The sequence below is a fragment of the Molossus molossus genome, unplaced genomic scaffold (assembly GCF_014108415.1).
Source record: "Molossus molossus isolate mMolMol1 unplaced genomic scaffold, mMolMol1.p scaffold_m16_p_7, whole genome shotgun sequence".
In the NCBI taxonomy this organism is placed as follows: domain Eukaryota; kingdom Metazoa; phylum Chordata; class Mammalia; order Chiroptera; family Molossidae; genus Molossus; species Molossus molossus.
The window spans coordinates 8,126,140-8,152,822 of NW_023425401.1; the positions used below are offsets into that span (position 1 = coordinate 8,126,140).

At 47.1% G+C, this 26,683-nt stretch overlaps 1 protein-coding gene across 1 annotated transcript in view; it reads right to left on the reverse strand.

Moving 5' to 3' along the window:
* The window catches only part of NPSR1 (neuropeptide S receptor 1), a 114,293-nt gene that overhangs the window by 35,844 nt on the left and 51,766 nt on the right, over window positions 1–26,683 (reverse strand). The window contains exon 3 of the mRNA XM_036247210.1: window positions 6,259–6,362. Coding sequence (XP_036103103.1) covers window positions 6,259–6,362 — 104 coding nt within the window. The remainder of the gene's footprint in view (window positions 1–6,258; window positions 6,363–26,683) is intronic.

Consider the following 26,683-nt stretch of genomic DNA (forward strand, 5'->3'; position numbering starts at 1 on the left):
ACTTAAGTAGAGGAAATGTAGGGATATTTATTTCATTTAAAAAATGTGAGGCTGGATGCATTTAAAGGAGGGTTCCCGGAATGACTATAAAACACGTAACGTACTTTATTTTTATAGAACAATATTAGATTTACAGAACAACACTGAGTAGGTAGTACAGAAAGTTCCCACATTAGCCCCCCCTCCCCCACATATACTTCCCCTTATTTATTAACATCTTACCTTAGTGTGGTCCATTTTGAAAGTCGATGAGCCAATGTTGCCACATGATTACATTGTTGCCACATTATTATTAACTAAAGCCCGTGGTTTATATTAAGGTTCACTCTTAGTGTTGTGCATTCTATAAAGTTAATGCATAATGTCATGTATCTGCCATTCAAAAGCCATAATGTCACGTATCCACCCTTACAGTATCACCCGGAAATGCTTTCCTGGCCTAAAAATCCCCCATGCTTTTTACTTTATCCAATCCCCCCCAATCCCTGGCAACCACTGATCTTTTTCACTGTCTCTATAGTTCTGCCTTTTCCAGAATGTCGAACAGTTGTGATCACAGAGTATGTAGCCTTTTCAGATTGGCTTCTTTTACCCAGCAATGCATTTAACATTTCTGCATGGCTTTTCACGTCTTGATAGCTCATTTGTTTTCTTGCTGAATACTGCTTTGTTACATGGCTAGACCATAGTTTATTTATCCTCTAAGTTTTTTTTTTTGTGGCTTGATAGCTCATTTTGTTTTATCACGGAATAATATTTTATCAGAGGGATGAACCAAAGTGTACTTATCCATTCCGCTTTTGAGGAACACCTTGCTTCCAGTTTGGGGCAATTATGAATAGAACTACTGTAAAGATTCTCGTCAGGTTTCTGTGTGGACATAAGTTGTCAGTTCAATTGGGTGAATACCTAGAAACACAGTGGCTAGATCATATGGTAAGAGTATATTCAATTTTATAAGAAAATGACAAATTATCTTCCAAAGTGGCTGTACCCTTTGCATCTCCACATGAAAGGGAGTTCCTGTTATATTCTCTCTAGCATTCCATGAGACCAGTCTTTTGGCGTTTGGCCATTCTAATGGGTGTGGAGTGGTATCGCATTGTCATTTGAGTTTGCAATTCCCTTATGCCATATGGTATTGACCTTCTTTCCACACGCTTGTTTGTCATCTGTATGTCTTCTTTAGTGAAGGTCTATTCAGATCTTTTGCCCATTTTTCAGTGGGTTGTCTATTTTCTTATTGCTGAAAATAGTCTTAAGCATTCCTTGTATATTTTGGATATAAATCCTTCACTAAACATGTGCTTCGCAGGTATTTTTTCTTATTCTGTGTCTTGTCTTCTTGGACTCTTAACATTGTCTTTCACGGAGAAGTTTAAATGTTCGTGAAATCCAATTTTTCAGTGTTTGCTTTAATGGTTTGTATCTAAAAAGTTGTTGAGACACCCTAAGTCCCCTAAGTTTTCTATGTTATCTTCTAGTAGTTTTAGAGTAATGCATATTTCATTCAGGTCTATGATGCACATTGAGTTAGTTTTAGTGCAAGGTGTAAGTTCAGTGGTTAGATTCTCCTCCTCCTCCTCCTCCTCCTCTCCTTCTTCTTCATGTAGATGTCCATCAACTCCAGCAGCATTTCTTGAACAGGTCCCATCCTATCTCCATTGCATTAATTGACTTTGTTCCTTTGTCAATGACCAGTTGACTGTATTTGTGTGCATCTGTTTGTGGCATCTACTCTGTTCCACTGATCTACTTGTTGAATCTTTTCACCAAGTCCATGCTGTATTGATTACTGTAGCTTTATAGTAGGTTTTAAAATCAGATAGTGTCAGTCTTTCAAACTTGTTCTTCTTCAGTTTTGTGTTGGCTATTGTGTGTCTTTTGCCTGTCCATATAAACTTTAGTTTCTTTATATCTATATAATAACTTGGCAGGATTTTGATTGGGATTTCATCAAATTTTCAAATCACATTGTGCAGAATTGATGTCTTAACAATAGTGAGTCTTCCTATCCATGAACATGAAATATCTATCCATTTATTGAGATATTCTTTGGTTTCTCTCATCAGAGTTTTATAATTTTAAAATATTTATCTGCATATATTTTGTTAAATTTATACCTTAGTATTTCATATTTTGTGCTCAGATAAATGCTATTGTGTTTTTAATTTTAAATTCAAAATTTGTATTGCTTATATATGAAAAAGACAATTGACTTTTATATACTCACTTTGTATTCTGTAACCTTGCTATTTCCACTTAATAGTCCTATAGTTCTTTTTGTATTTTTTCTGTTCTTTTGGATTGTTTTTACAGACGATCTTGTCATGTGTGAACAAAGTTATTTTTATTTTTTCCTATCTGTATTCCTTTTACTTGCTTTTTTTTGTCCTGTTAAATTAGTTGGTACTTTCAGTGCTGAATAGGGATGATGAGAGAGAGCATCCTTGCTGTGTTGTCAGTCTTAGGAGGAAGCTTCTGGTTTCTTGCCATTAAGTATGAGGTTCTCTGTAGGTTTTTTGTATATATATTTTTATCAAGTTGAGGAAGTTTTCCACTATCCATAGTTTTCTGAGAATTATTATTATTTTTTAAATCATATATGGGTGTTGAATTTTGTCAAATGCTGTTCTGTGTCTATTGATGTGATCATATACATTTTCTTTACCCTTTGATGTGATGGATTACATTTATTAATACTGTACATATTTTGCAATTGTCCCACAGTTCTTGGATATTTAATTCCATTTTTTAAAATACCCATTATTTAGAGTTGTTGTAAGTTCCCAGCCACACTGAGTAGAAGGTACAGAGCCTTCCCATAAACTCAGCCCTCACATAGCACAGCCTCCCTCATTATCAAAATTCCACACAGGCCCCGGCCTGTTTGCTCAGCAATCAGAATGTTGGCCTGAGGTCTGAAGGGTCACGGGTTTGATTCCTGGTCAAGGGCATGTACCTGGGTTGCAGGTTCCATCCCTGGCCCCAGGCAGGGTTCTTTGGAAGGCAACCAATGGATGTGTCTCTCTCACATCCATGTTTCTCTCCCTCTCTCTCTCTTTTGCTCTCTCTTTCCCTCCCTCCCTTCCTCCCTCCCTCCCTCCCTTCCTCCCTTCCTCCCTCCCTTCCTTCCTTCCTTCCTTCCTTCCTTCCTTCCTTCCTTCCTTCCTTCCTTCCTTCCCTCCTTCCTTTCAGTCTATCTAAAAAATCAGTAGAAAAATATCCGTGGGTGAGGATTAACAACACTAACAAACAACCCCACGCAGGAGCGTTGCAGTCAATGAATTGATGCTGGAACCAGTATGTCTTCCAGTCATTGCAGAGTCTCTGTTTGAACGCTGGGGCGTAGTTTTGACCCAGCCAGACAGCTGACGGCTCTGCCTTTTCCTTCACTTCCTGTTTGCAGAAAGCGTCAAGGTCAGCCAAGGTAAGAACTTAGGGCCTTCTGTGTTTCTTTCTGAGCACGGGCACAGACCTGAGCATGCTGTTGGTCTCGGTTCTCACGTTCTGGCAGAGATTTTCAAAGCCCCTGTGAATATCTCATTACTCAGAAGGCCAAGCTCAGCTTCCCACCTGCTCCCCCCCAACTCTTATCCCATACCCCCGGCACAGTTGAAGTTAATCAATTGTCTGTAATTGTTTTTGACAAATGCCTGCAGGGAGAAGGCTTTTCACAGTGGCTGAGTTCTGAATCCAATAAAAGACAGGCAGCCTTGCAGGTGGGGTCTGCCCGAGAACCACCAGACAATCCCACGAAGACGATTCCCCAGGAGTGAGGCTTTTCAGAAGCTCTGGCCCTCTTCCGCCTAATGGCACCCAGACTATTTGTTGTCACTGTAAATGCGAGCTGTTAATTTTTGAGGCTACCGCAACGCTGCAGACTGGAGGATGAGACCATTCTCCAGTTAAAACAGTACAAAGACCGTTTTTCTTACTGAGATGCAGCCATTCTTTTGACTAAATGCTCCTGGATTATTGAAAACCTTTGGTTAATTTCCAGAGTGCTTCAAATGTTGATTCTGACCTTATTTACAACAGTTTTTTTTTGTTTCTGAATGGAGTGAAGCATTACCAGAGTTTCACTAGGCTACTAGCGTGTGTTTTGTATGTAGTGTTACTTTGATATTCACTATACCTACTATTAGAAGAAATAGTACTGACATGAATAACTCTGGATCAAAAAGACATTTTCAAGTTAACAATGAGAAGAAAACACGTTATGATGTGTTTCTGAACGATGCGAAGGGAGGTGGGCAGCCAGCCTCCAGATGCCCCCGTGGCCCGTGTCCCCGGCTGCGCTCCCGTTTGCGGTCCCCGTCTCCATCCTGAATCAGGGCTGAGCCCTGCGCCCGGTGGGATATCGTGGAGGTGACGATGTGTAGCTTCTGAGACACGTTCACGAAGTATGTGCCTCTTCTACCTCGCTCTCGTGGCTAGCTCCTCCTGAAAGGCTGCTTGCTGGGTGTGAGGACACCAGGGAGACTGAGGGCCCGGAGGAGAGGAAGGGGATGTCAGCCCCGAGAGTGCGCCGCCTTGACCTGACGTGCCGACCATGCCTGCCTCCCAGCGCCGCGGTCCTGGGCCGCGCCTGACCCACCTGTGTGATGAGCCTTTACCTGGGTCTGCCAGGCCAGGCTGTTCCCCAGTTCTTGCCGAACAGAAACTGTGAGATTTTACACGTGTATCGTTTTAAGCCACTAAGTATTTGGTGAAATTTGCTTCTCAGCAGTTGATAGAGTAAGCAGTCGAAAACATTTATCTACAAGGGAGCAAACGTTCTCAAGAAGAAATGTGTTTTAAAGGGTTACCCCTGAGAAAATACCAACCCCAGACTGTCATAAGGGCCCTTTCACACCTACCAAACTCTCAAGGTTGGGTGCAGAGCGCAAAAGGAGATTTTTAATTGTAACTATTCTCTACTTTCTGATGATGGAATAACTCCATTACCAAGATCGGACAATGATGATCATAATCTCACTTATGAATATAGATGCAAAGATTTTTAAAAAATTATACTAACAAATAGAATCTAACAAGGTAATTTTACCAGAAATGTATTATATCTCTGTAAAGCTATAGTGATTTAGACCTGAAGTACTGGCATCAGAAATAAAATATATTCATGGAAAATCATTTAAGAACTCAGGAACAGAACATATTGATACTAAAACCAGTTATAAAATAGTCCATTCTTTTCATACAAAGTTGAAGTGTCTTAATCTATATCATATACAGGTATGATGTATTAATAATAAAATGTATGTATATGGTACATGGATAATAATTTACACCAAATATATATATATATTTTTTTACAATTATATTTTTACATTGAATTACATTCCACAGGCAAAGAATAAATGTCTCTAATCTAAAAATAGATATTAGCAATAGCTGAAAAAATAAGTATGTGGGTTATAAAATAATTGAAAAAGGATAGAAAATAATTTAGAGAAGAAGAAATTCAGATGCTAATAGATATTTTAAAAGGTCTAATTTAGGTGGTAATACAAAAGAAAAAAAGTTAAAACAACTAGAAAGAACACCAATTTCCTAACAAACTGCCAACATTTTTCAAAAAGAACAATAGCCATTGTTGGGTTAGTTCGAGGAAAAAAACATGAAGAAATTGAAAACATGTCTGGAGATTATTTAGCTAGTGCGTTTATGGTGTCTCCCCAGATTCACATGTTGGGGTCCTAAAGCCCAGCTGATGGCATTAGGAGGCGGAGCCTCTGAGAAGTGAGTAGGTCATGAGGGTGGAGCCTTGTGGATGGGATTAGTGCCCCTGTAAGAGAGGCCCCAGCTCCCTGCCCCTCTGCCCCATGAGGATGGCATAAGTCAGTGGGCCACGCTGGCCCACTGAGCTCAGACTCCAGCCTCCGGAACTGGGAGAAGTAAATGTTTGTTGTTTACAAGACGCCTGCTGTGTCGTGTTTCTGTTAGAACACCCCGAATGAACGGAGACAGCCAGACTATGTCAAGAGGCTTAACATTGATCTGGGAATTGTATTTGATGCTCGAAATATGAACGTTGTTATCACCATTATTGCTTATCTGTGTTTTCTTTATATATGTCTTATTTTTAGCCAAAGAAATACATTTAATAATCTTACAAAGGTTGCTGGTCCTTTCAACTAGCAGGCAGTGAGCAGTCTGTTGTGCGGAGGGGGTGTCACATGCGCCTCCCACGGAGAGTCCCCGTGCTCATGCTGGTGTCCGTCCCACTCACCACGCTGGGAAGGGGCTACATACCTGCAGGTAGCGGACCACTCGGCACACCACATCAGGTGCCATGAAGTCCCCGGTGAATCGCCAAATGATATCTGTCAAGATGTTCACCAGTCCTGTGAAGGAGTCTAACAGAAACACACAAGGATTAATCTCAGTCTCTCATGCTCAGTCACGTGCCACCGTAGAAATGAATTCCCGGGAGATCCCCCCCCCTCCCCCGATTTCTCAGGAGGCTACTGAGGAAAGAGTCAACACAGGAGCCCCTTGCCTTTTATCATCAGAGCTTGTCACCACCTGGATGGTGCCCCCCAGGAAGGACTTCGGTAATGACTGAAGGGGAATTGTACTAATCACAGAGTTGACTTTTTAGGACACAGATATCTGTGTTAAGGGGGTTTGGCCTGTGTTTAAACAAGAACTGTGTGAGGACCAATAAAAGGCAAATTTATGAAAAGGAAAATATTTATCTTCGAGAAGCCCCTCAAGATTCTCATTTCTGCACCCACTGTTTCACAGCTTGGACCTCGTGCTGTCTCCCTAGCACCGATTACAGCCCCTCCATGTAGGTTCCTCTGCTTTCGTCCTTCCTTCTTTAGCATCTGCTCTCAGGAAGAGTGGAGTGATTCAAGCACTTGGTCAAACCGCAGAGGAACCGAGGCCAAGGTCAGAGACTTTGTGCTCCTGGGGTTACCTTCGCTCAACCCTGTAGGTTGTACAGATGTCAGTAGAAGAAATGGTAAAATATGAATGTCTAGAAGCTCCTTTGTGTCCCTTCCTGACAGATATCACTACTGATCATGTGATCCAGCATCTTACTCAAAACCGTGCTGCAAGGATTCTCTGTGGATTGATGGATGGAACTGGAACTTAAAACTGGATACATAAGAAGTCATTGACCTTGGGTCACTTTCTTAGGACGTGGGATATAATACTGTCAAGAACCCTAGAACCAGGGCAAACTCATTGCTAGGGTAGATCTTAGAAGCTTGGAGAGATCATCAGTCCTTCCTAAACAAAATGGAAATGCCTGAGTTGCCCTGGTAGAGAAAAGAATAAAAAGACCGAGGGCCCTGGCCGGTTTGGTTCAGCGGTTAGAGCGTCGGCCTGCGGTCCTGAGAGACCCGGGTTCGGTTCCCGCTAAGGGCACGTACTTCGGTTGCAGTTTGTCTCCGGCCCTGGTCGGTTGTGTGGGTGGCAGCCACTCGATGTGTTCCTTTCACATCGATGTTTCTCTCTCTCTCTCTCTGTTCCTCTCTCTCCCTCCCACTCTACCTGAACAAAAAATGGAAAAATGTCCTCGGGTGAGGATAAAAAAAAAAAAAAAGACCGAGGGAAATGGACATGCTGTCAATGATGGAGCATGTGAAGCCAGAGACCCACCAGAGAATTATGTTCTGTAGTCTCAGAGGACCCGTCATTCACCAAGTCCACTAGGAACGTACTGGTGAGAGGGAATCCAGCATCACGAGGAAGTTCAGTGGTGGCTCCCAGCCGTGGGCCAGAGCAGATGGGAGGAGAGATGGTCATAGTACAGGCCTGTGCACTGTAGTGATTCCCCTAGTCCTTCCCCAAAGGGGCCTCCTACCATTATTTGAGGGATTTAACCCTGAGGAAAGAGGACTATCCAGATATTTTGAGGAGTGTTAGGCACAGGGTCTATGTTGACATGATACCTAGAGACTTACAGTGTCATTATGGCCCCACCGTAAGAATAGAATCTTATGGGGCCAGGTAATAAATAGAATTCTGCTTGCAATGAAATGGTCCCCTAGATCTGCAGACCTTTCATTGACCATTTCCCCAGGCCCTGAATATTACATTTGAATCGCTGTATTCGACAGTTGGAACTACTCCATTGTGGGGAAGGCCCAATGGAGTCTTCAATTCATTCCAGTCCTTCAGGGCATGTTTGTCCCTGCAGAAACTGGCTGGGTCCTGGGGAATGACTGCAAACTCACATGTTGGGTCCCTGCAGAAACTGGCCGGGTCCTGGGGAGTGACTGCAAACTCACATGTTGGGTCCCTGCAGAAACTGGCTGGGTCCTGGGGAGTGACTGCAAACGCACATGTTGGGTCCCTGCAGAAACTGGCCGGGTCCTGGGGAGTGACTGCAAACTCACATGTTGGGTCCCTGCAGAAACTGGCCAGGTCCTGGGGAGTGACTGCAAACTCACATGTTGGGTCCCTGCAGAAACTGGCCGGGTCCTGGGGAGTGACTGCAAACTCACAAGCTCAGATAAGCAGTGGCCCTGATTGTAGCTGTGAGCTACAGAGGGTTGAACAGAACCTCACTCTGAAGGAAGGAGTATGCATTTGGCCTGAGTCAGGTGCTCAGAACACGGAGCAGCTGAACAAAGACCCTCCGACACAGGGATGAAGCAGGGGCACTTAGACGTCCATTCCTAGTGGTTTGTGTGCATGGCTGTGCTTCTGCTAAAGAGGAACACAAAAGCCAAAAACCTCTCTGTCGTCGGTTAACTGCGCCAGTGAACACGGAAACCCAGGGCTGTGAACGTTGGAACAGGAGGGAGGCAGGCACCGTGAGCAGCGTCAGTGGTAGGTGCTCAGAGCAAACTGTTGAATGACTTGTCACTGTGGCTTGGCCAAGGTGCCACGGCCTCTTCTTTGCATCAAATCTTTTATTTTGAAGTAATTAGACGCACAAGGAGTTGCAATATCACTGCCAAGAGATTTCATGTTCCTGTCACCCAACTTACCCCACTGGCGACATCTGACAGAACTCGGGTTCGACCCATGGTTTAAAGGAGCATTACTACTCTCACCCCACATTTAACATGACCGTAAGGGATGTTATTATTCTATCGTTGGCAAGATTCTAAGTGTTTGAAATATCTAAAGATTATTTAACCTGATGGAAAACTAGAACATAAGTTCCCCATTTTATAAATGAGTAAGCTAAGGGAGGTTAGAGCATTTTCTTAAGATTCTATAGCAAGTTGGAAGGGAAGCCAGGCTTGTAACCCAGACTCCTGGATGTCAGTGTTCATGGTCGTCACCACCCTACCTGAGTTTTCTTTACATTTATCTTATTTTTTTCCTCCTTTTATTTCCCCTCCCTCATCCCTCCCTCGCTCGTTCCTCCCTCATCCCTCCCTCCCTCCCTCCTTTGTAATTCTATGTCTGTTCTCTTTGATTCCCTGGACTAAAGTGCAGGCATACTCTGCTCCGGCTCCCTCCTCCCTGCCCTAGCTGCCCTGATTTCTCTGGCCCCTTCTATTTATAGGGCCACTCCACCCACAAAAGTTGCTTTTATTCCTTTGGAGACCCGGGGAGATAAATCTTCCCTTTCTCAGATTTCACTGTGAACTGGATAAAGTCGGGGCCCCACCCTGGTCAGTGTCAGAGCTTCCCCACCGTCTGGCCTTGCCCATCCCCCCTGGCATGTTTAGATTGGACACATATTAATCACACATTTGTGTTTTCAAATTTGTTTCCTTCTTGCTTGGAACGGCCTCCCTCCCTTCGTCAGCGGACCGGGTTCTGATCCACCTGTCGGTGTCCAGCGGGCTCGCCCCTCCCTGGGGGCTCCCCCTGACCACTACCGTGGCGTGGTCTGCACGAAACGGCACGCGGGTGTCCGGTCCACGCCTGTGTCTCTTCCTCTGGGTTTCTCTGCAGTGACCGGTGGAAGCACCGTCAAGCCCACTGGGACTACAGCAAACCGTCCAGTCTGGGGAAGAAACCTCACGGCGGCTCTGGGGAGTCAGAAGGTCTCACTGAGAAGTCAGACCTGAGCAGGGTCTTGGAGTCGTAACCGATCACATGGGAGTTTCAGGAAGCTTTTCCTCGCAGAGACGGGCAGGACGAACGAATGGACTGGACCCTGGAGTCACTCGGATATTCTCTCTGGGTTTACTTTTTCCTTAATTTAAAATAATGGGGGGAAAAAACCTAAATGCATGTTCCTCGAGATCAAAGCAGCTCTATGAAAATTATAACGTACTCCAGTAAAATATCTTTTTCCCCTGGTGCTTAACCTTTAAGAAACCCACACCTGGGGGAGGCTAAGTGAAAATATGCGTTTGTCATTTGCTACTACGCAAGTGCTGCTCTACCTGCTCCGTAAACAGCTATTTCGTTGCCCACGTAGTTGAGTCCATCGCAAATAAACCGTTCCTAAATGGTAATGAACAGGACCTGGGGTGCTGTTTTAAAGGCTTAATCACTTCTGTGTTATTACTCTGGCTGCAGAAAATTTATTCAGTGCGAGATCCTAGGAAAGTGTGCGCTCAGAGAGCTCAGAGAGGCTCACCACGGGCCTCCTGTCCCGGGACGTGGTTTCTGGCAAACGTGACGTGGACGCCCAGCTGAGCGAGAATGTGGGTGCAGCGGAGGAAAGGGAAGAACTGAGTGGCTCCCAGCTGAACCCAAAAGGGTCAGTGAGGCTGGGTCAAGGGAAAAGGGAGCGAGGACAGTGATTCCAGACACAGGTGACAGTACAAGCCACACTCGGGGGGATGAGAAAGAGAGATGAGAAACTGCACGGCCGTGGACACAAAGCCACCTGCCTTCTGTGGCTGAAGCTGAACTTGGAGCTTGGAAGTGGCGGGAAACAGGGCTGGAGAGCCCGGAATCCAGACCTTTCAGGGTCCTGTGTGCCAACGAGAGGCGCTTGCATTTTCCTGTGTACCATGGCAGCTAGGAATGTTTATATTCAAGCACGCGTTTCGAATAGATTCATTTATTTACTTGGGGGGGTGGGGCGTCAGTTTGGTAGATTCAATACTGAAATCAGCATTGTACTTGTCAGGGAACTGTGCCGACTTCCGAGAATGAGACCATCGTGCCTGGTGAATGTCAAACAGGACAGAGATATGGAGACGGATGCAGGTCTGAGATATACTTTAGCAGGTAAAAGGTGAGAGGATGACATGTTTTAACTGTGAGGCAGAAGTCTCCTGGCTGGCCTGTCCCTGAGGGATGCCGGTACCTCCTGAGAGCACGGAGATAAGCTCATTATATTTGGGCTGTTTTCAGGTTTTGGCCAGTCCAAATGAAGCCAACGTGAGCGTCCCCGTAATTATTCCAAAGTATCTACCTTGGTTCCAACATCGTAGTCATCTGTCTGGTTCTGTTGGCTGCTTTGGCTCCTGACAGTGAGTGGGTGAGATTTTCTTTTTCTTTTAATAGGTTTTTATTAATATTTTAGAGACAGAGGAAGGGAGAGAGAGATAGAAACATCGATGTAAGAGAGAAACATCCATCAGCTGCCTCCTGCACGCCCCCAACTGGGGATCGAGCCCGAAACCAGACACATGCCCTGACCGGGAATTGAACCTGGACCTCTGAGTCCATGGGACGGCGCTCAGTCCACTGAGCCACACAGCCTGGTGACATTTTCTTTTTGTGTCTCCTACATATTGATTGCGTGATGTTGTGTAAGGAAGAGCGATTAAGATAAACAGTACGTATGGACGTGGGCACAGGTCTCTGAGGCTGTCGGAGTTGGGTGTTGGATCAGTGGACTCAGGAGCTGAGCGAGGCGTGGGTTTTGCTGTTGAGGTGGTGGTTGTCAGCCCCCACTGTCTTCAGGTTCCTCTTCGGGTGCTCTGTTAGGGTGGATCTGGGGTGCTGCAGGGCTTTAAAGCTCCACTTTCCACCTTCAGTTGCATCCATATCCCGGGACCCCGGCTACGCCAGCTGCTCGGAGCTCGCTGGGCTGGTGGTCGCGGGCTCTGTCTTGTCCTGGCTCCGTCGCAGCCTCGCACAGACCTGAGTGCCTGCACCGCAGGGCTGGGACATTCTCAATCTTCCGATCCCAACCCCCTCTGGCAATCGAACTCCTCCTGCCTGCAATCTGCGTGGGGTCCTGTGGGGGAGAGTTTCATGCCCCTCTCCTCGCGCAGGCAACTTCCAGTGGAGTTCATCTAGTGACCTGGGCCAGCATGGACGCCTCCATCTCCAAGAGTGGAGGGTTCTCTGGTTTTTTTTTTTTTTTTTTTTTTTTATCCTCACCCGAGGATATTTTTCCATTTTTTGTACAGATAGAATGGGAGGGAGAGAGAGGAAGGGAGAGAGCGAGAAACATCGACGCGAAGGGACACATTGAGTGGCTGCCACCCGCACGACCAACCAGGGCCGGGGACAAACTGCAACCGAAGTACATGCCCTTAGCGGGAACCGAACCCGGGTCTCTCCGGACCGCAGGCCGATGCTCTAACCGCTGAGCCAAACTGGCCAGGGCAGGGGGTTCTCTGGTTTGTTTCTACGCCTTTCCCTCTGTCTGGGCAACAGTGTCCGGTCCCTCAGAGGGCCGAGGTTTCGTTGAGAGAAGTGATCGGGCAGAAGGGCAGGATTCGCGGCTTCCTGCAGGCGTGGCCTAAACCTTCCCGTGTTCCTACGCACTGGTTCTGTAATAATCCTCAGTTCTGCTGTTGGAGTGTGGGTGCAACATAGGCAATCCTTTAACTGACCGGGCATAACTGCGTCCCAATAAAACTTTATTTATAAAACTAGGTTTCAGGCTGGACTTGGCCTGTGGGCTGGAGTTTGCCAACCTCTGACCTACAGTGAGTTCTGATGCCTTGGTGTGACTTTTGGAGACCTCCTGCCTGCTCCTCAGGCTCCTCTTTTCTCATTCGACCCCAAATTCATACTATAAAAGAAACCCTTTCAACTAGCATATTTCTAATGGCAACTGGTTAGTTGATGAAAACACAGTTAAAGAAAGAGGCACATACTCACATTCAAACATTTTAATATAAAATGTTAATATGCATCGATTTGTCATTTCCTTGAGGCAGGGCCAAGACTTACTTGATTTGATGCATCATCTTTTGTGTGTGCATGAAACACCCTCATGACGCATCTTTAGGGATTTCTAGCTTCGGTTTCTGTGCCCTGGAGTGAGAACTGGTGTTATCAGCAAAGTCGTCTGCGCAGCATCTCCTTGTAGGAATTTTTAGGATCCTCCTTCGTTCTTTCTGAGTTGCACTCCCTGAGCTGTGTTCTACCGAAGCTTCTTTCAATGACTCGGTAAAAACAAGAACAACAACAACAACTCATCTTTCCGATGTATCCAAATTGACTTTTACGGGAAAAACCACTCTTCAGTGTTGTTATGTTAAGCCTATAATTTCAATGAGGGGTACAAGGAGCACAGACTGGTTTGGAAACAGACTCCTCTGCCTCACAGAACCCAAGAGGCAGGAGCAGGAATGGACAGGCTCGTTAGGGACCAGCCCTCCTGTCGGGCGCTCAGCAGGCAGGGTGTCTCGCAGAAAGAAGGGAGAGTGTTGGTTACTCCAGAGAGGCGTTGGAGAAGAGGAGCTGAGAGGTTTTCTGGGAACATTCCCTGCTCCTTGGCCATCCCCAGCCCCTTTCTGTATGTTGCTCCCTTGATGTGCCCGTTCGTTATACGCCTCTACCTGAGATGTCTCCTAACTCCTCCAGGTTGAGTTCAAGGTGACCTTCTTCATGACGTCCTTTTTGACTACTAAGTGTGGCTGATTCCCTCCGCTGGGCCTCTCTCACCGTGCTATCAAAGTACCCATAACAACTGACACATTTTATTTTTTAATTCTAATTCCACTACATTATGGAAAGATAGAGATTATTGATATTCACCTCATGTCTCCAGATCTTAACATTGTCATATGACATAGTAAGAGCTTGGTAACACCGTTAAATGAAGGGTGACATCATCATCATCATTATTATTATAATTATTATTTACAGAATTTTGTGGTTTTATTAACACAAATACAGTGTGTACACAATCTGTCTCTTCATCTTCTTCGCTGCACAGCCTGGCACTGGGACTGGTGACGTTGGTGGCAGCTGGGCTGCTCTTCCTACAAGGCTTGGCGGCTCCTGGAGGAGGCGTGTGAGCAGCTTCAGCACAGTAAGACTGTTGCGCATCAGCAGCTCTTCAAGCTCTGTGGCGCTATGGAGCAGACACTTACGAAAGCCACTGGGCAGCGTGTCCCTTGTTTCCTTGTTGCTCCCATAACCCATGTCGGGCATCGAGATCTGGCCCTTGAGTCTTCTGTGCCTCTACTGTCAATGCCTCTGGGTTTCCGCCAGTTCCGCTTAAATTTGACCTATCGGTCTGACTGATGCCGGATGAACTTCTTGGTCCTCTCCGTGACAATCTTGGGTTTCACGAGGGGTCTGAGGGCAGGACGCACCGCGTGACCGTCTTCAATGTGGACTAAGATGATGATGAGAGAACCAAGGTGCTGAAAGGGGGAACGTGCCTGGGAACTTTCATCCCCAAGCAGATTCTAGAAGAACTCTCTGGGTTCCAAGGTCTCTACTGGATTTTAAAGTGACGGTGTCTCACTCATGTTTAGAGTCTCACTCACCCCTCTTCACAGGGTCATGCAAGGTTCTCAGTGCTTGCGAGATAAAGGAGGAAGTCGGCCCACTCAACAGGTCGGCAAAGGCCTCTAGTGTAGGACTCACCCTGCGTGGAGAGCAAGTTGAAGGCCATTTTGTTTTCTTTAAATGTGTTTTTATTGAATTTTTAGAGAAGAAGGAAGAGAGAGAGAGAAACATTGATATGAGAGAGAAACATCGATCGGCTGCCTCCTGCACACCCCCTACTGGGGATCGAGCCCACAACCCGGGCATGTGCCCTGACTGGGAAGCCAACGAAGACCTCTCAGTCCATGGGACGATGCTAATCCACTGAGCCACACTGGCCGGGCTGACGACCATTTCTCAGATTCCGACTTGCTCTCAGTTGCTGTTTGAACTTTTCCGCACAGAGCAGAACTGTAGGCTAAGGCGCTCCTAGCAATCTGGGCAACTCTTTTTTTCTTGGCAGACAAGTAGCACATAAACATTTATTGCACCAGATAAGAAACTGTTGACTGCAAACACAGTTTTTATGGTGACATTGAACATCTCTAATAACATAAGATCATTTTAGCTCTGACTGTCGTGTTATAGCCGAGAGGGGCTCTGGTTTTCCTGGAGGCACACTGTGGGTAGTAAGAGTGCCAACTGTGAGTCCCCAGGGTGTACAATGCTTCCAGCTCAACTCAATGTCTCTAGTGAGGGTTTTGCTTTTAAAGCAAGGAAGGTGCTAATAACTTGCTTGTAGCTGCACCAGAAATTAGTCTAGATATTGCTAAGGGTCTCCCCTTTTTCTTTTTAAACAATCGTATGCTTGAGGACACTCTAAATGGAGCAAGAGTTGAAGACTGTGTGTGAAAGTTCATTTAATGATAGAACTTGCATTGCCCAACCTGATGCCAATTAACGTGGTTTCTCAAAAAAAGTAATTTCTTGAGTCTCTAACTTTTGGGCTCATTTTATAATATTAAGATAGTCCTGGCAATGTGCCCTCTGCCAAGATTAAGTGCCAGCTGAGCTTAATGGCCTAAACTGTTCATTCCCCAACTCTCTATTCATCCCCGGAAAGTGGCTCGCACCTCAGTCATTACTACTCAATTAGGTAAATAATCATCGCATCCATTCTCATTAGAGCACTCTCTTCACAGAATGCTCTGCCCCTGAGATTTTTCATTAGTCTTAACAAGCCGTAGATTTCATCACTGTCTCCCTTTCTCCATTGGCCCACCCCAAATAAAAATCATGTATCTAATGATCGAAGAAACCCAAGTCCTCCGGAAACCTGTTCTCTGTGCTTCTGCTGCAGGTAAAAGCTAAGAATCTCATGGAATGAGGCCAACCGGCCAGCCTGGGCCATGCGTCCTGGCTGAGCTGGGGAGGAGCTCTTACCCCTGGGCGAGCACGGGCCCGGCCAGAGCAAACGCTTCCCTGGAACGAGGGGAACCGGCACCGGCACTGTCATTTCCCCGCCTCAGCCCGTTTTCAGGAGTTTCCGGAAGCGTGGTCCTGCAGTCAGCCCTGCACAACGCGGAGCTCGAAGTGCGTTCTGAGCAGACACAGAAGAAATGAACAACGTTGCCCCTTTCAGTGAGACTTTTAGTTCCCTGGTAAGAAGAATTGTTTGGAACTCCGAGGAAAGGAAGGAGAGGAGACTTCCATTTGCAGTTATCGAAGAGATGAGCTCTTCGAATGTCTCTTTGTCTTTTCAGTTCTTGCTGAGGGGCCGCTGAGTGGTAGCAGGTAGGGTGGAAGTGGAAATCTGTGACAAGGGTACTGCCCAGCCGGTGTGGCTCAGTGGTTGAGCATCGACCCATGCACCAATAGGTCGCCGGTTCGATTCCCAGTCAGGACACATGCCCAGGTTGTGGGCCCGATCCCCAGTGGGGGGCATGCAGGAGGCGGCCAATCCATGTTCTCTTTCATTCATGTTTCTATCTCTCTGTCCCTCTCCCTTCCTCTTTCTCTAAAATCAATAAAGAAAAAATAAAATACAATGAAAAGAAATACTTGGTGGTCACCTCACCTTGCTGCAGTGCAGACACGTAGGGAGGGGAGGCAGACACGGAGATGCGCTGCTCGGACACCTCTGAAGGACACCTCGCTGCCCACCGCGTGTGTGGTTCGCCATCATCCTCCAGCTGGTAGCTTCCTCCGGGTTTGCCTGAGCTTTCTCATTGAGGTTATGCCGTGATTAGTGCCAACTCTAACAAGGACTGAGCGAGGTGCTGCAGAAGGGGCTAGTCACTTCCATCCAGCATGGGAATCATTTAACGAGCTGTCATTGCCTGGTAGGTTGCCATTGTGCTCTGATGGGTCTTTCTCTCCTGCTTCTTCCCTTTCCCTTTCATAGGTGTTAATTTCCCCCAAAGTTTTGCATGGCTAATTCCATTCTAGCATCTGTTTCCCAAAAAGTCCAGCATGCAGTTGGAGTAAGGCAGAAAGGGACACAGATCATTTGCTGTCGACGGATGGTCCTAAAGGCTGCCTCTGCATAATCTCAGATCTTAGCAAAAATCCTATTTGCTCAAAAATAAAGCCACTGTGAAAGCCACCAGGATCTGGAAATGGCTATGGATAATGACTTCTCTGCTAAGAGCCCATCTGTCACGCTGCCTACCTGCTTGTGCTTAGGACCGTGATATTGGCTCCTATTGTAGGTCCGTGGGAATCTCTGACTCACTCATTGTAGGGATATTGATGAAATATTATATTGATGTAGTATCAAAGTCCTATATATACAGCGCCACAGAATCAATGTTCTTAATCAGGAATCATCTTGCCGGGCATTTTTCTCCAGGCCAGAATGAATCATATCTGATGAGTTTCGCCCTCAGCTTTGGCCACGAGGCAGCACAGCGTGAAATACACTTGGCTGCAGTAACTGGTAGTGACTCAAAGCCTCGCTTTTTGTCTCTGTAGTTAGAGTTGAATATTGTCTATGACCCTCTTATGTTGTATTTTTCATTTGGTTGGGTGTGATCTTACATGTCTGGACAGTGAATGAAGCTTGGGTCCCGGAGCCTGACCGCAGGGCTTTGAATGCAGGCTCCGCTGCGGAATAACCGCGCCGTGTCGGGCAGGCTACTAACCACACCGAGGCAGGTTCTTGGTGAAAATTCGGTAGTAAGAGGACCTACTTTGCAGGGCTATTGCGAAGTTTAAATGAGATAATGCATGTGAAGTTCTTAGTAAAATGCTTGGCACATAGACCCTTGGTACATCTTGGTGCTGATAAAACGAAAAGAGCTAAATGAATAGACAGAGAGCTGCCTAGATGGGTTACAGGGTGAGTTTCACCCTAAGTCTTGAGCTTCTAGCCATTTGCTGGAAGATAGTTTTCAGAAAAAATGATAAATAAGTTGAGGCTTTGTTTAAACCAGATCGACGGTCAAGATGGGTCATTTTACTTGCTCTATGCATACTAGTTAATTTAACACGTTGGATACCCACTGAGAAAACAGTGGTGGTTAAATTAACTGAGTGGCTGTCAAACCAAACCTTGAGTGAACACAAGCAAGACAAACTGTAATGAGTGGTTCAGAAATTGGATCACAATTTGTTGCAGGGAAGCTGTTTGTGGGGTGATTCTTTCTTAGGCTGGACTGCCTTGTGCATCACAGGAAATCCAGCGTCCTTGGTCCGTGGGAGAACTCCAAAGGCCACCCCGCCTCCGCTGAGAATCACTGAAGTACGGGAGGACACTGGGGTTACAGGGAGAACACAGCCTGTCCCTGGAACAGTCCTACTTGAACTCTTGTCATGATGATGCCTGTGGCCCTTTCACTCAGAGGTGCCCTGGGCTACTTGCTCCTGGAGATGGTTGAGTCCAGGCCTGGAAGATGAGTCTGGGACGTCTTGTACCAGGGAGTAAAGTAGCGCCCCAAAATGCTGAGAAACATTTCAAAAGGAATAAGAGCCTAATTCCAGGGCTCATGTTGGCCAAATTGGCAATCTAGTCATCAAAATAAATGAGAGCATCACGGTGTAACCCATTGAATAATGTAAGAATTGTGAGCCCATGCAGATGTAAGTAAATGAACGAGGCGGGGCGGGGAGGGACAGCTCTTTCCTACAGTAGAAAGCCCAGTACTAAGTGTAGAGGCAACGGCTGAATTAGAAAATCATCGTTCGGAAACCTTCACAGTTGATTCAGGCAAGAATCTACCCTGGATGCTAAGAGCTGTAAGTGAATGTTTGAGGAAATGCAGGCTGGTTCTGCAGTCTTAAAATGCTGGTTAATTGCAAAAGGAAAAGTGGTATCTTTACATTGGAGAACTCTGACAATAGCATCGCCAGTAATGACATAAAAAGATTTTCTGTGCCTCCTGACATTATATACCAAGAAGAACACGTCGTTATTTTTGTGGTATGTATCTCAAAAGTGCATAACCTAAATTAAATCAGGAGGAAACATACACACCCAAATTGAGGGAAATCCCACAAAATCCCTAACCTGTACTCTTTCTATAATGTCATAAAACACAAAGAAAGACTGAGAAACTATTCCAGATACAGACTACAGATACATGACAACCGAATACAGTACACGAGCCAGGGTATTCTTTTGCTCTAAAGGATATTCTTGGGACAACTGATAAAAAAAAAAGGTGGGGGATGGCCTGGCTGGTGTGGCTCAGTGGTTGAGCATCGACCCCTGCACCAAGAGGTCACCGGTTTGATTCCTGGTCAGGGCACATGTCCAGGTTGTGGGCCAAATCCCCAGTGGGGGGCAGGCAGGAGGCAGCCAATCGACGTTCTCACTCATCGATGTTTCTATCTCTCTCTCCCTCTCCCTTCCTCTCTCTAAAATCAACAAAGGAAAAAAATTTTTAAAAAGGTGAAGGATTAAAGACAAACAAAAACTCATAGAAACAGACAAGAATATGGTGATTACCAGAGGGACAGGGGTGTGGGGAGGTAGAAGAGGGTAAAGGGGGGGATAAACCGTGATGGAAGGAGACCTAACTTGGGGTGATGAATACCCAAAACTATATACATGTGTTATAGAATTGTGCTTCTGAAACCTATAAAATTTTGTTAACCAATGTCAATCCAATAAATTCAATTAAAAAGTAAGAAAATATTAAGTCACGTTTGTAGATGACATAGTCGTGCTTATTTAGGTAGATGGATGAATAAAGGGATGGGTGGATAGACAGGTGGGATGCTAAAGCAAATATGGAGAACGTGAACACTTGAGGACTATGAGTGCAGGTACATGGGGATACTTTGTACTCTTCTCGAAGATTTTCTATAATCCTGAAATCATGTCCCAACAAGAAGCGAACAGTGTACACAGTGTCCTGGTTGGGAGATCACAGGATGCGGTTACTCCATCCCCAGAGGCAGAGCCGGCCGCAGCAGGGCTCTGCATCCCACCCAGCACAGTGCCTGTGGGCAACCTGCTGACCAGGGGCTGCGTGCTAGGAAGTGGGTTTTATAACCATTTGCTGCGTTTCTTCTCATTGTTGGCCGGCTCCCATGTGATGTGCGTATTAACTGTTTGCTAGGAGGCAGACGGCAGGCAGGCTGACACCGGCTCCTTAGGGCCCAGGTGACACTGTGCCCTCTGCCGGTGGGGCAGTCTGGGGCCCAGGAGGAGATGCTACTAAGTAGCAAACGGACAGTCACACAGCAAGCTGCATACAGTTACAGAGAGTGCCTACAGGTGGGAACTGATGCAACCGCACCGCGATCCTATCAAGTCGATGCTCTTATTATAACCCTCCTTTTACAGATGAGGAAACTGAGGCTCAGACAGGTTAAGCAACGGGCTCAACTGTTAGCAGGTCCAGGAGCCAGAATTAAAAACCAGCAGGGGAGATCCAGGGTCCGGGCCCTCTCCACCATGTGGCTGTCCTGCCTCTCGAGGGGCTCTGAGAAATGAAGCTGTTCTTTCCAGATTGTTCCTATACGGCAAGCCGACGTGTCCAAGATCAGTGTGCTCCAGAAGCGTCCGAGCTGCTGCATACTATTTGGGGCAGAAGGGGGCTGTCCGCGCCACGTGGGGAATGAAGCCAAAGCGAAGAGGAGACATCAGAAGGTGGGCAGCGGAGGGAAGCAGAACCAAAGGGCAGGGCCAGAGCAAGCTGGGGGCCATTGGCCACGGCTGGGTCACTCGAAGAGCAGTGTGACAGGGAGAAATGCCTAGCCACAGGAGTGGTGGATTGAGGCCGAAACTGAGGGGTCAGCCTGGGGACAAGAGAGCTGGCCAGGCCTCGGGCTGGGACTCCAGGGCCTGTGTTGAAGGTGTGTTTGCCATGTACCTCGTAAGGCCTCGGCCTCATTCCAGGTGACACACATCTTTCCCAAGAAACAGCTCTCTGAGTCTAGTCCTTGTCACTAAGGGGGTGGGGCCAAATGTCGGCTGGCTCCCCTTGTCCCCGGCACTGTGCTGGGCACCCAACACACCCCCTCCTGTGTCGTGCAGTGTTTGTACGAGTGCAACCCGAGCTTTACCGCGCGTGCGCAGACTTGGCGACCACTCGGAGTGTGCATTCAGTTTCCTGTTCCGTGAACGAGGGAGTGTAAGTGGGACTTTATGTGATTCTAATTAAATAGAATAATTCTAATTAGATGACACAATTCACTCTAAGCACCACTACAGATACTCCCCCCAAATCACAGCACCTTAGAAGGAACCAAAACACTCACTGAACCAGCAGAGGCTTCTGTACACATAGGAACGGTCAACCTCAGTGTGTGTCTTTCCGTCATTATCACGGTCTAAAGGAAGGCAATAATACAACTTCTGCATCTTGGGGCCACGATGAGGATGAAATTAGGCCGGTGACAGCCACAGGCAGGCCCAGAAGGCAAGGCCGTGCTCTGCTCCCTTCCCCGGGCCGGCGAGGCTGGGAGGACACAGCCACTGGGCCGCGAGCGCGAGATTCAAACCCTGGCCTCCAGATCCACCCCTTGTTTCTGTACAGATTTTACATGAAGAATGTTTTTTTTTTTTTTAATGTCTTAATGATTGAAACAAGTCAAAGGAAGTAAAACACTTGGTGGCAAAAGAAAAGCTAGGACATTGACATTTCAGTGTGGACAAGGCAAGTGTTGCTGGGACACAGCCCCGCCGCCCTCAGGCCACAGTGGGGAAGCTGGGCGGCTTAGACGGGGACCAGATGGCCCCACCAGCCTGCAGTGTTGAATGTCGGCCCTCTGCACCAGAAGCTGGCTGACCCCTTCTCTGGACCTTTGCCCCTGTTCTTTCCTGTGACCTTGTGGAATCTTCTGGCATTCCTAAGGAATTACTGAACCGCCAGGCAGGTTGCACTGACATGCTCCCTGCTGGCTCCTGGGAGGGTTTGGAAGGTACCAGATGGGAACAGATTTCTCCCTCTCATCTTAACAACAATCCAATCTCTGTCTTTCGTGTTCAGAGGTTTGATCAATTGGGACATGAAGGAGAAAGAACACTCCAGGCTGTTGGACTGGGCTAGGCCGGCAGTTTGAGCTGCCCTGGGTCCAGCTCCTCCTCCCTGCTTCTGACGGGCCCCCGGAATGCCCCCCCCCCCCCCCCCCCCCGCTTCTAGTGAGGTCGTGCAGGTGGAGGTGGAGAGTCAGGGACCGGGTTTGTGCAGTGGCTCGCTCGCCGCTTGCTGTTTGACTTTGGGCAACTTATTTCAACCTCTCAGTTTCCACAGGTCGAAATGGGAGGAATGAACCTGTCTATAGCTTGGGTAAATTGCAGGATTAAATGATAAAATACATGTGAAAGTGTTTTTTACTTGTTTTGCAAAGGATTGGCTGAGTGAGCATTCAGTAAATGTTATTATTATTGTTTCTTCCTAATTAGCAGGGAAGGAGCTAAATCTGGGATCCTAGTTAAAATGCCCTGGAAGGTGTTTTAAAAGAGTTTTTTTTTTTAGTGATACAAGCACATGATACAAAATTCAAGTAGTGCCAGTAATGCAAACACATGTCTCGTGAAACAATGTGTCCAGAAAGTTCAAGGCAGCACTTCTCTTGAAGGCTCTACACTGGCAATTACCCAAATGCCCAGGACCAACAGAGTGGGGAAATCAGCTGTGGTATATCCATGCCATGGAATACTGCTCAGTAAAGAGAGTGAGCATTCTACACCGATACAACCATCACGGCGGGTCTCTGGACCAGAGTGCTGTGGAAAGGAAGCCAGACACAATGAGCATACAGACTGTAAGATTCTGTCTAGACAGAGTATAAAATTAGGTGACACTCCTGTTGTCTAAGGGATTGTCCTCCATGGAGGAGCGAGGTGGTGACTAGAAGTTGGTGGAAGGGGCTGGGGGTAGCTGGCAATGGTCTTTGTTCCTTGATTTGGGGGCTGGTTACAGAGGTGTATTCAGTTTGTGAAAATGCATCAGCTGATACTTGTAATGTGTGTATATAGGACTAGACTTTACATTCCAACTTCAAATTTAAAGATAAGAAAGGTGCCCTTTTCCCACTCACTCAGCCCCCTCCTCAGAAGCAGCTACCATCAAAGAGAAAATCCTGAGATAGTCACCAAATGTGCTAAGGACGTGTCTGCATTGGTATATTGTAAGTATTTCTTTTGTTCTTATTTCCTGTTTTTGTTTTATTTTATAGTCTTTGTTTTATTTATTTATTTCCTCACCTGAGGATATTTTTCCATTTATCTTCAGATAGAGAAAGAGAGAGAGAGAGAAGGAGAGGGGAGAGAGAGAGAGGGAGAGAAACATCGATGTGAGAGAGACACATCCATTGGTTGTCTCCTGCTTGACCCCGACCAGGGTTGGATATCGACTGCAATTGAGGTACAGGACCTTGACCGGAATTGCACCTGCAACTCTTTGGTCTATGGGCTGATCTCTACCTGCTGAGCCAAACCAGCCAGGGCTCTAGTCTTTCTTTTTAAGAGCAGTTTTAGGGTCATAGCAAAATTGGTCAGAGGTACGAGTTTCCATGTTCCCTCTGTCCCCACAGAGGCAAACCTTTCCTCATTGTCAGCATCGAGCACCACAGGGGTGCATTTGTTACAACTGATGAACCTACAATGACACATTATTGTCACCCCACACCCATAATTTACATTAGTGTTCACTCTTGGGTTTGGACAAAGTATGATAACGTGTGGCCGTCATTGTCTATCATACAGAGTATTTTCACTGCCCCAACGATCCTCTGTCCGAGAGCAAGTTTTTCTGTGTCCCACTCTATGACCAGTTGACCACCTCCTGCCAAGGCAGACCTCAGGAGAAGGTCAGGAGGGGCAGAGGAGAGGAAGGAGACCTGATGCTGGGGGACCCTCTTGGACATGGCAAGGTTTCCCCAAATGCTTGTTGGACTTTCAAAGTGAACACAGGGGCTTCGAAATGGTTTCCCCTTCTTCCCAGCATCGGGCTGGGTCCCAGATCAAGTCCCCTCATGCCTTCTTTGGGTTTGAAACTCTAGGTGAGCCTTTGGGCAGCCCAGGGCTCAGGCCTTCTGCTATGATGAGCACTGAGCTGGGTTGTGATTCAGAGGAGCATCCCTCTTCTCTGCGCAGACATTCTTCCTTCTGCGGCCGGAACAACGTCTGACAGCTGGGTGGGCTAACGGAACCAGGACCACCTGGGAAGGCCACCTTGTTTCCTGGACTTCTATTCTGTCTGTCCTTCTAGCTGGTGACTTTTGGCAGCATCAACAACCCCACCCGTTCTCTGTCCTTTAAGACCCAATGCGAGTTCTACCCCTCCCTTCAAGTTCCCCACACATTTCCCTGGAGACCCTGATCTGCATCACTTCATCTAGGGCCCCTTTAAGTGATCTTCAGCCTGCGATGACTGATTGCTGTTTGCTAGGCTTCAGACGTCATCCACGTGCTTGTAACACAGGGAGGAAAACACCATTCCTGCCCTCAGCGTGCTCACGTTCCAGCGTCACAGCCCTGTGCAATAGTTCATGGCATGACAGCTGCATGAAGGACGGGCGCCTGCAGAATCTGTAGAGCGGGAACCAGAGGACCAGGCAGGCTTCACAGAGGTGCCCTTGAGCTTCGGATCTGGAAGAGTGAGCAGGGCTTTGCTACAAAGCCCAGCGCGAGAGGGGCATCCAGGCAGAGAGCAGGTGAAGACACGGACGTGTGACGCACATGGCACCTATCGTTTAACACGCCATCTGGTTTACTAGTTGTCCCCGCTTGGTTGTGAGAGACTCATGGAGCCTCATACATCGGATTTCTCTAGCTCCCACCCCTCTGGACACCGAGGAAAATCCTGGACACGCCCATTCACAGAAACAAAAGATTATGGGCACCCTGGCCAGTCTGGCTCAGCGGTGAGAGCATCGGTCCTGGGACCAAAGAGTCGCAGGTTCGATTCTGCTCAAGGGCACGTACCTCAGTTGCAGTTCATCCCCGACCCTGGTCAGGGTCGTGCAGGAGCCAACCAGTTGATGTGTCCCTCTCACACTGATGTTTCTCTCTCCCTCCCTCCCACTCTATCTGAAGATAAATGGAAAAATAACCTTGGGTGAGGATTATAAAAAAAAGATTAGGGGCTATTTAGAAAGAGTCTTCTGAAAAGATTTAACCAAGGGCCTCAATTTAAAACATTCGACAGATCTCCACTTTAAGAACATGAACGTCCCATCAGACTTGGGTTAGAAAGGAAACTGTCTCAGGACATGAAATTGGACTTGAATTGGAGCAGTCATTACAATCAGGACCAAACAGTGAGTCTCAGCTTGTCTCTTCCGGACTCTCTGCCCTACTCAACCCCCAGCTGCGGGGCCTCGGGGCTTGGCTCTCAGACTTTTAGGAGGATATGAATTATTTTGAGTGTGACTGGCCCTGGCCTATGACATAGTCACTATCTGAATCCGTTGTTTGCCACTTAATGGCTCAGTGACATTGGGTAACTTACTTAGACATCTTGAGTCTTAGTGGCTACCTTATAAAATTGAGATACATATAGTTGCTATGTCAAGATAAAATGTTAGTTAAGTGTTTGGAACATAACAGGCTCCGATAAATGTAAGCTTTTCTTCCTTCCTTCTCTTCACTTCCCTTCCTGCCCCTCCCCTCTCTCCTTGGAAGTCTTACGAAGACATGTGCAGGAAGAGAGCCCGTGGGACAGGGAACTGGAGATTCTGAGCATATTTGGAGACTTTGGGAGAGGAAAACGGGTAGATAGAGAGGAATTTTTAAGACATCTTGCTGTGTGTCATGCTGTTTATCACCACTGATAAATGCCATGGCCTCTGAGAGATTTTGTTAAGACTGAAATTGGGTGTTTGGGGCATGACATCAGGCTGCAGTTGGCCCACGTTGTTGGAGTTGCCGGTGTGGCGGAGAAAAGTCAGGACGTTTATCTGGGAGAGGGTCACGTCCAGGCTCTTGCCCCCGGTGTGAGTGCCCTAAGAGCTGTCACTCGGGAGAAACACCAGACTTCAGCCTGAGATGGGGCTGGGCTCAGGGTTTTCCTCAGTGATGTCTTGGTGCTTCCTAACAGCTTTCTGTAGGAGGAGGCCACTATCCCCAACACAGAAGGGATTACGTAAGGTCCTCAGCCTGTTTGTCAGGGATTTGGGCACTGGGGGAGATGGAGGCAGTGGCCCAAGGCAGGTCTCAGACCTTCGTCCATGTTTTGATAATGACGCACGAGGTTCCTTTCCTGTGTCGCCACCTGCCCCAGGCAGAAGATTCCCCACAGGGCAGTCGCCTTCTCCCACCCGCTCCCGCCCCCATCAGCCCTCCGAAACCAAACAGCTCTCAGTTGTAAATAAGTGTAACTGACTGAAAACTAGTCCTAATTCTCCAAGGCTAATGGCTAAAGCCACTTAATTCCTTAACAGCATTTTTATTTTAATGAAAGCATCAAACCGTGGCCTTGGAGAGACTCTCCAATGGAGGGATTCCAGGACGTGTGGAATGCAGAGAGGAACAGAATGCGTTGGCAGCTTGCCCAAGGTCACACAGCAAGGTGGTGACAGAGCTGTGACTAAAACCCAGCTGCCCCCGCTCCCAGGCTCACATAATTGCCCCTGCCTGAGGCTGTGCTTGTGTGTTCACACTGGAGACTTTCTGCCTCATCCTCCGTGTCAGGGACTGTGGCCCAGCCTGAGTGTGAAGAGGCAGTGATGCGAGACCCAAACGGTCCTCCCTCCCTGTCGAAGCCTAGCATGAAAAATACGA